Here is a 9,891-nt window from a genome sequence, read left to right on the forward strand (position 1 = left end):
AGATTTACAACAGATTATCATGGAATAAAAGGTTTGTATTCTATTGCAATTCAATGCTTACAAATAACTGTTAAAACTGCTATCCTAAGATACAAAGGAACAAATTATAAGTTATTGGCGGATGTGCCCCCAGCATTAAAGGGCCCTGTATTTGAAAAGAAACGCAAGCAGAAAATATCATAAAAGCCACAAAAGACATTAATCTTAAAATTTGATAGCCAAAAACCATCCCACACTCTATAGAAAGTTTAAATAAAATGAATATGTGAGTTCCGTAGTTTTTGAAATCTAGAGCTACAGACAAAAAACCTTACTACTTTATTTAATACTAGCGGCTTCGCCCCTAGCCTCTACCCAAGAGGTTTAATCAACCAAATTTTTCGTGTTTTAGATTTTAATGAAAATTAAAAAAAAAAATTTGGGTTGGGTATTTTTTTTTTTTAGGGGGGGGAGTCGACCAAACTATTTTAATTTTAAAAGAAAAGGAAAATTTTTTTTTTGGGAGGGATATTTTTTTTTTGGGGGGGGGTTAGGGGTGTCCCACCCCCCAAGAAAATAGTTATAAACCTTCCCGGGACCTATGAGAAGCTACCCTGTAAAGGAGAACCCGATCGGATCAGAGGTTAGCGAGATCCTTCGCTACAAACAAACAGACAGACAAACAAACATTGTTCTACTTTGTATTTTTATACTAAAGTAACAGGATGTTTTCCTTAACAGGGTAGCTTCTCATAGGGCTTGTAAAGGTTTATAACTATTTTCTTGGAGGGGGGGGGCACCATTAACCCCCCCCCAAAAATTGAAAAATATCCCCCCTCACCAGAGGGACTCAAATATTATACACAATTATACTTTTTATAATAATGCTTAAATAAGTGTTTATCTAGAGACTAACAATTTCATAACATTCCTATGAACAATATATATGAAGAGTGGCTGTGATAAAATTAAAGTTCAATATAAATTTTTAATTCAAGGGATTAAAAGTTTTTTCTACTTCAACCTAATTTTCAATTTTAAATGTTCTGAGAATTTGTGATGGACTTTTTTTTTACATAATATTAATGTATACATCCTAATCATAAACAGAATAATATAATTATAAACCTTTAAAATCATAAAAAAAATGGGATATGCGGACCGATTCACTTCTACCTGTCCCCTCAAAAAAAGCTAAAGCAATTAACAAATAAGCAGTATAATATATGTCCTTTTGATATAGTAGTAACTTTATATATCACTCAATCCATCTGTTTGTCTGTAATGCTAAGGGGGAATGTAAAATTATCGGTTGCTATTTTTTATAGACTGTTGGTTAAATAGTTAATAGTGCTGCATATATTTACATGTTTTTTTAATCTCTATAATCCTATAATCATTATCTTTTTTGTTAAAATTACTTATTTTTCATATGCAAAGATACTCAATAAGAAGTCTTTTTGAATATTTTTGAATATTATTGTGTCCATTACATATGCTAAATTTATATAAATTTTATCAAAGCTTTAAATTAAAGCATTCCTACAAGCAGTCAGTTTTTTTTGTCTAAAGCAATGTCATTAAATTCTACTTTGATTGAGTTTTCCTTTTTAAGGATCTTACCAGAGGTCATGGAATAGTTTAAGCTATATATTTTTAGATAAACGCTTCAAGATGGTTTTATGCGATTTTTCTTTAAACCTCTTACCGATTGAAAAAACAGATCTCCCAGATGTTAGGGGCGCAACCGCTAGTATTTTTTACAAAACAACAACAATTATATTTAGATACTTAGATATTTAGATAGTTTGACATGATTATCCTAGTTTTTAGTCTTATGCTGTAAGTTAAAGATAAGACTTGCTTTACAAAAATACGATTTTAATGTTAGTTTCACAGTAAATTAGTATTACTAGAAACAATGGAATTGTTAAAGATAATCTGCTTTGTCAGCTGGATTCTGTCTTGTTCTGGATTATATAACCCTATCACAAGGTAGAATAATTATTAAATTTCTTAATTACTAATCTTTACACCATCAACCCAGTGATAACAATACTTTACTTAGAATTTCAGTTGACTACCTTAAACCAACACTGTTGATATCTATTTTTAAACCATTGCAGCAGACTAAAAAAACATGAAAAATATGTATAAAGGTAAAATTGAAAGGTGCTGAGATGCTTAAATTGTTTGTGTTTTACATAAATAAAAAACTTGAGGTTATAGTTTAACTTAACAGAGTGAGTTATTTTATGCTATTTGTTACGCCCATAAATCTTCTAGTGAAAGGCGGAGTCGACCCCACCCTTTTATTTTCAAATTTATTTCTTTTTAAGAAATTAACATACAAACTTTTCAGGGGTGTCAATTTTTTCTAGGGACAATAAATCTTGAGAGGATGGTGGACGTTGTACCCTCCCTCTATAGAGTTATACACATTCAAAGGAACTATGAGAAACTACACTGTAAAGGAGAATCATATCGGTTCAGCAGTTAGCAAGATCCTTTTACACAGATAGACTTTCTGTTACTTTTAATTTATTTTATATAATTTAAAACAATCTAGGATGACTATACCCCATGTTGAGACTTACTGGGAATCATGGGATCAGACTCATGGAAACTATGGATCAAATCTTTCTAACTTACCTGTGGTTCCTGTAGGTATGCTGTTAATTTAATTTTACTAAAATCTTTACAAGTTTTATTAATAATTGAACTAAATCAATTAATATTATCAATACCTTATAGGTTCTTCTGGAGGGTTTAATGTTGTCAACCTTGCTTTTGCACGAGATGCAGCAACTATAGAAGAAGTATTAGCTTGTGATATTTCACCAGACTGTGTAACTCCAGGTATTGTATTATGCTAAATCTTTTTATAAAAGACAAAGTATATTCCAATCTAATTGAATTAATCACAATTAAAATGAACAGCTGTTTTCAATAATTCTTTAATTTAAGGACTCACAAATAGATAAACTTAGCTAAAACTTATGTTATGTGTTTAATTTATTTACAGGGTTAAGTGACATGAAGGATAACGAAGCATTTAAACAAGCAATCAAGGTTAACGATTTTAGAACTGTCATGTAATATAGAAATATCTTACTGAAAACAGAAAGTAAAATGAAAAATTTTAAGAGACAGCGTAAATTGCCTCCAACAAAATTAAATCATATAATAAAATTGACCAGTGAGAGGCCAGTATAAATTTTACCCTTGGTCAATTACAGTGTAAGCTGGCCTCTCATTGGTCAATTTTATTGTATGACGTCATTTTTTGGTGGCACTTTACATTGTCTCAAATTTAAATATTAATAATTGTTTATTATACATGGTATTGAAATTATTGCTTAGACCTTGCTTTATCAAGCAGAAATAAATCATATCTAACCCCCAAAAAAACTTCATTTTAAGGTTATACACGATGCAGGAGGATTTGTTAAAATTTCCTTTGGTGGGGTGACCTATGGAACGCCTGGAGAAACTCTTGATGAAGTAGGGCTGGAATTGTTGGTTCATAGAATTGAGAGCCTTATGAATGATTATGATCTTGATGGTGTTGATCTTGTATTGGTAAATAATAAGTTTTGATTACCTGACAACTTTATGTAAAATTATATAACAAAATATTTTAATTACATAAAAGATAATTTATGTAGGACGGTTGTGCAGTTGGAAAATGTAAACATCCTGAAAATGTTGTGTACATCATCAACAGCTTACGAGCATTAATGCCAAACAAAATGATTTCATTGACTTTTCCCCACCAACCAGAACGCTACCACTATTATATGGATGTTATAACACCTACAATTGAAAATCTAGGTAACTATTAGTTTCCATCATATATGTACATAGTTCCAAACTAATACTAATAATTTCTGGGCAAATCATACCCACTAAACCCCCATACTAATGTCAGTTATAAAAGCAATGTTGCTACACGTTGAGACAAAAACCTGCTAGACATAAGCTGTTTAGCTCAATTTATAGTTATTAATATGATTGAATTTTATTTCTTTCAGATTATGTATCGATGATTTGGGGTTTTGAGTCAGATGTTGATTATCTTATTGAAAATGGTATTCCTAAAAGTAAGGTAAATCTATCATTATATATTTAAAGTAAATCTACCCTAAATATATTGCAAATATTCTTGTAATTTGTGAAATGGAAAGACCAAATGTTTTCTTCATTTTGATATCCAGTCTTCGGTAGATGTGTGTAAATTTTGACAACCCTAATAACAATATATTAGGCTTTTAATAGATGAGCTCACCATTGATAAAATCTAGATTGTTTATGGAAGTATTGTTGCTGGGGATAGGTATTGTGATTATGAATTTGAAAAATTGATTCATAAAGCTGAAAGAGTAAAAGCAGGTAATGTGCAGCATTTATCCTTAATATCTTTTCTATACATTTTTAATTTGAATTATTTAGAATAGATATTTCTTTCATCGTATTATAAACCGCTTTCCGCGGATATAGAGTGTAAAATTATAAGATTAAAACCAGTTTTTTGCCCTGAAGTGCCAAAGGCATGGGCTAAAAAACTGGTTTTAATCTTATGATTGTAAATTTTTATATTCCTAGAAAACTGGATATAATACGATGCTAGACATAGTTTTTTCGTAAGGATGAGAACCGGTTCCTATCCACCAGATTCGAATGAATACGAGAAAATAAATTAGAATCATCAAAAGTAATTTATTGTTTTTATAAAGAACATTTTATTTTTCAGATGAACTAGGTGGCGTGATTTACTGGTCTATTAACTCAGATACATATTATAGAAGTAAGTATCCATTATTATCCACTATGTGATATATTATTCTAAAAAAGCTATTCTTTACTCCAGCTTGTAATCTATTTAGAAGGTTTTATCTATGAGTTGTACTTTGAAAAGCATGTCATAGATTTGTTATCAATACAAAATAAATTGGATAAAACAATTACATCACTCCAATTGTTAGTGGTTACCTATAATAAAGCTGCCAAACAGATCCTTTACTATACATTTGAATATTTTAGACATATTTAATTAATGCATATATTATACTTTTTAATAAAATACTGGCTTAAATCCTAGCCTCTAAGGAGCCTGAACATTGCCTTGACCCTTTTTTTTTTAACTTGAACTGAACTTGAACTGGAATTACAATTACAGACATACAACCTACTGCTTTAAAGTATATGGAAATCAACCCCACTAATAAAAAAATCTAAATTAAAATTGGGAAGGAGAATCTATATCTAAGATATAATGCCTAATGTTTAGATGGGCATCCTGAAGATGAACCTGGAGAATGCACAGACTACCAGACTGGGAAAGAAGATGGAACTGTTATTAAGACCATCAGTTATATTCTTAACCATGACTAATATTTTTTTTAACATGATTATACTCAAGTTAATTTTCCATAAATACCCTAACTTTTATTTTCAAAAAAAAATTTAAAATACTATGTTGTTTATTACTCAAACAGCTTTACCCCTAAAGTCCTCTATGGAAACTTGATGTATTTGAGGAGAAGGTCGATACCCTTATTTCTAAATTTTGAATTTTTTCTATTTGAGGAGAAGGGCGATACCCTTATTTCTAAATCTTTAATTTTTTCTATTGGTGATTTCTCTTACCTTCCCAAAAATATATATAAACCTTCCAAAGACCTGTGAAAAGATACACTGTAAAGAAAAACTATATCAGTTTAGCAATTAGCAAGATCCTTAGCTATGAACAAAAAACCTTACAGCTTTATAATAGGTAATTTTGAGACAATTGGGTTAGGATTTCAAAACAAAATTCCAGTAGACAAAGTATTACCTTATTCCAGTATAGTTCACATTAATCATTTGAGGGTTGAGATTTTAAGAAGGAGTAAGGTTTATCTACAATTAGACAAAAAGTTATGTAGCAAATTTGAACTAGATAAAAAGTAAATATGAATTGTATATTTTTAAAAAAATATTAAACTAAATTTTTTTACAGAAAAAAAACTGCATTTTCTGTTAAAACATGCTTAGCAATAGTGCACAAAACAAGAACAATATGTGCACATTAAAAAAATTACCTTTACTTTTTTTAGCTTGGAATATTTTTATTATTAAAACCAACCAGGACTTGGCTATGGCTGTAAGGTTTTTTTTTTCAATTTAGGCTGTTATTTCTGTGTATTTGACTCTGCAAAGGCTTTATCTATAATTTTAAAATTTGAGGCTGTTTTTAAAAAATTTAACTTTTGCAAAAATATCAGTACCAGCATTTGTAAAATACGATGTAATTTGCAAGAATATTTATTTCTTACATTTTAAAATATTTTATAGTTGAATTTTTCCAAAGGCAGGCCTCATAAACTATGTAATACTGTTTAATAATTTGTAAGATTATGTTAGATTTTCAGAGAAAATAAATGTAGTTTAAAAACAAAACTAAATATATTGAAAAAAAGATATTTTCAAAGTGGTGGAAAAATTAAACCAATAATAAATAAATAGAAAAGTTAGAATCAAAAACCTATATGAATGCTATGCAACCAGAAAAAGTCTTTTTGCAAGGACCGGAAGGGAAATCGGATTATTGAGGTAAATACTTCTTTCTAAATATCTGTCATTGGGAATTTCAGCATTTTGGAATTTTTTCGAGTAGTTTTATAATATTCTTATTTAATCAGATTTATGTGGAATTTAACCCTTTAACAATCAACCATTCAAATTGTTTCAGTTTACCATTTAGTTTACTAGTTGATTCGCCCTAATCTATAAGTGATTCCCTCTTATTTGTGGGTATGTCTATGTATAATACAAAGTATAATGGTGTTTATCTGTCTGTCGGTCCTTTCTGTCTGAAGCTTAAGATCTCGGTAACCGGGAAATGGGAATTTACCTAGTGGTCCTGTGGTGGTTTTAAGCTAGTTTCTTAAGGGTGAGACTAAATTGAAAAAAAAATCATTTGAATATAGTTTTATACTAACTGCTATGTATATAAAATGAATCTACGCGAAATTCTCTACCTTATATAGCAGCTAAGTAAATCTTAGTAGTAAGTTATAGAGTTACAGCTATGAGAAAATAACCACTTTTGAAAATTGTTAAGGGTCATATTCTGTATATATTATGAAAACACCATTGAAACCTAGGTGTGCAATTTTTGTTTGAAAAAAAACTTATTGTATGTCCATATAGTACATAAAAAAAATATATGAAATAATGAAAAAATATTATCTAATTATTAAATGTCTTTTATTGATATATATTTTAGATATAATTTGAAATAAATGAACTGTGATGCTTATCTTGGGTTAGGTTAGGAAAGTTAAGTAAATTTGTCAAATTATTTTACAAAACTTCTCTGAAACAAAAATATGATTTATTTTTTCATCTATATTTTTTGTTAAATAAAAGATACAACTAATGAAATAAATCTTTGTAAAAATATCTTTATATTGGTGGATGTCTTTTGACAACGAAGGAACTTCCTTGGTTCATATTAAGGGCAACTTATGTAATCCACTAACCCTGCTTGGGGCTATAAAGTGCCAAATATAACCTAAAATAACTAACATAAACAAAAACTAGCACCCCCCCCTCTCCGGCCTTATTTTCATTTTATTTTTTACAAATGTGGGTTCAAGAACGTCCAAGCTTTTTATTTGAGGGGGATAAATTAAGGAGTTTTACAGTTTGAGGGGGGTAAAATTGGACTTCTTAATTGTAAAAATTGATTGTTTGTTGTCAACTTTCGGTGAAGTAAAATTGTCGTTTGATTCTTATTCAACTTATTCTTATTATTATTGGCTATTTTGTATTTACACCCATTTGCTCAACTTTCAGATATAAATCCTTCAATTTTAAAGTCAAAAGTTTTGGGTTTGCAAAATTTGTAGTAGAACAGAATATGTTTTCTCAAAAATAGAATTATGGCAAAAGTTTGCAAATGGAAGTGTATTATCCCAATAGGGGTCTAGCAACCTACACCATTCTCGACAAGGGTATACAATCCCATTAAACACCCACCCAATTTATGAAATGGGATTTGCAGGTTATTAAAATCAATCCCTCCCCCTTAATTTTAACTCAAACTTCCCCTTAAAAAATTGTTATGAGGGTTTAAATATATTTCTTTTATTTCTTATGTGTATTTGATTTTGATTAATACCTATCCCAACCTGAAAATAGTTAGATAAATGTAAAAACAACAAAGTTTTGATAAAAAGTGATAAAATAATCAAAACTTAAATTGTTTGTAATGTGGGCTTTCATGTTGAAAATTATAAAAATATATTAAAGGGAGTAATAAATATTGAGAAAAAAAATCTTTTAGCCTAATTATTTTTGAATATTTTATATCAATATAATTTTTATTTAAAAAAAAAACTATTTGGTAGCGGGGTCAGCCTATTTTGTGTACTAGAACAATGCTAGGTTTTCAAACCCTGTGGGGTTCTCTTTAACCATTTGTGGTTTCATGATTGATTTGCAGCAATAGACTTCAGCTGGGTTATTTCTATAAGAACTGCCTTCAGCACATTAACCCTTAACGGTCGGGAGGGGGGGGGGGCGTTGAACGCCCCTCCCCTCCGGTTTTTTTTTATCTCATTTTCTGCGGGTGAAAGATAAAGAGCCCAAACTGCGTGACTTTTTAAGTGTAGGTATGAAACATAACCATGAGTTGGAATTTTTTGAATATCTCCATTCTGGCGGGCACAGGATGCCAGCAAACATGGCAGGGTCATCCAGGTAAAGAGCAAAGATATATTTTTGACTTAAACAAAGCATTTTATATTACCAAAATACTAAAATATCCTTTTGTAGTACATTCTTATATCAAATACAGGTGTTCAAGTCAATTTCAGGTTCCAGGTATGATCCTGCAGGTCCTGATCCTCCAGGTATCTAGAAATCTTTAAAATGCTCCTGTGGCTGCAATTTTTGACTTAGAGACTTCAAATTTTAAACTTAAGCTTTTCTTACATGTCTATGTGATGTATTGAAATTTCATTTTCCCGCCGACTGCAGTACAGCTGCGGCCGCTGAAATTTATATTTTGATAATTCAAATATAAAATTTACATAAAGACAAACATTTTCTGGAAAAAATTTTTTCCTCTAGCTTTAAAAATAAGAAAATTACAGCCGTTTGAAATTTTTTAGTAAAAAAAGGACCTAAAAACAAAAGTTGTCAAATAAAAGGGTGAAGGAAGCGAAAATTGACTTTGACTTACTTAAGGTCGGAAATTCATCATAAAACAGGGGACTTGCATAAAAAATTAAGGTGCGGCAAGGGGCCCAATGTGAAGGGCTAAATATAAACATCCCAATAGCTCTATTATTGAACATTTTTAGATGGAGCATTAGAATATGTATCATAAATGTTACCAAGAATATACTGTCATCACTAGATGCAATTAACAAAACATCCTCAAAACAAACTGTTGTTAATTTTTAATCAGCCATAGTCACTAGAAATTAACCAATTTCAGGTTGATTAGAAAACACACATTTATAAATTATATATTAACCTTTCACTTTTCTAATAATTCCTACAAAAAATGTACTAAATTATTATTTGTAAAAGTAATGTCTTAAAAACTATATTATTTGTTAATTGTACATTGGTAATATTGTTGTTACATGCTGAAAAAAATAGTTATCCACTGGCCTCAGAGAAACTTGTCAAACTGACAACTTAATGAATGTTTGAACTGTTTTATTTTAAAATATAATTTCTTATTCGACCATGCCATCTCTAAGATCTATACACACATCCATAGAGAATCTTCAAAGTGGGATCCGGCGGTTTTTATGAATTCTTGTCAAGAAAATTTATACAGATGGTCAAGACACATTAGTATTTATCATATATACCATGCAACTATATTGTAATGTGTACCACTTTTCAGAA

The 9,891-nt window shown here is 29.9% G+C and overlaps 1 protein-coding gene across 1 annotated transcript; it reads left to right on the forward strand.

The window, feature by feature from the left end:
- Positions 1–1,810: 1,810 nt before the first annotated feature.
- LOC145324730 (uncharacterized) lies at positions 1,811–7,425 on the forward strand. Its single transcript, XM_080167333.1, has 10 exons — positions 1,811–1,974; positions 2,549–2,646; positions 2,734–2,838; positions 3,005–3,051; positions 3,403–3,561; positions 3,648–3,813; positions 4,014–4,087; positions 4,284–4,371; positions 4,733–4,786; positions 5,270–7,425. Exons 1-10 carry the CDS (start codon positions 1,901–1,903, stop codon positions 5,371–5,373), a joined length of 969 nt encoding a protein of 322 aa, XP_080023459.1. The 5' UTR covers positions 1,811–1,900; the 3' UTR covers positions 5,374–7,425.
- Positions 7,426–9,891: the final 2,466 nt, after the last annotated feature.

This window comes from Acartia tonsa, chromosome 7 (assembly GCF_053477335.1).
Source record: "Acartia tonsa isolate MP-2025a chromosome 7, ASM5347733v1, whole genome shotgun sequence".
Lineage (NCBI taxonomy): Eukaryota > Metazoa > Arthropoda > Copepoda > Calanoida > Acartiidae > Acartia > Acartia tonsa.

Coding starts and splice junctions, on each gene's coding strand:
- LOC145324730 (XM_080167333.1), top strand. CDS start 1,901: ATGGAATTGTTAAAGATAATCTGCTTTGTCAGCTGGATTCTGTCTTGT. Junction 3,052..3,402: donor CATTTAAACAAGCAATCAAG/GTTAACGATTTT, acceptor CTTCATTTTAAG/GTTATACACGATGCAGGAGG. Junction 4,787..5,269: donor CTCAGATACATATTATAGAA/GTAAGTATCCAT, acceptor CCTAATGTTTAG/ATGGGCATCCTGAAGATGAA.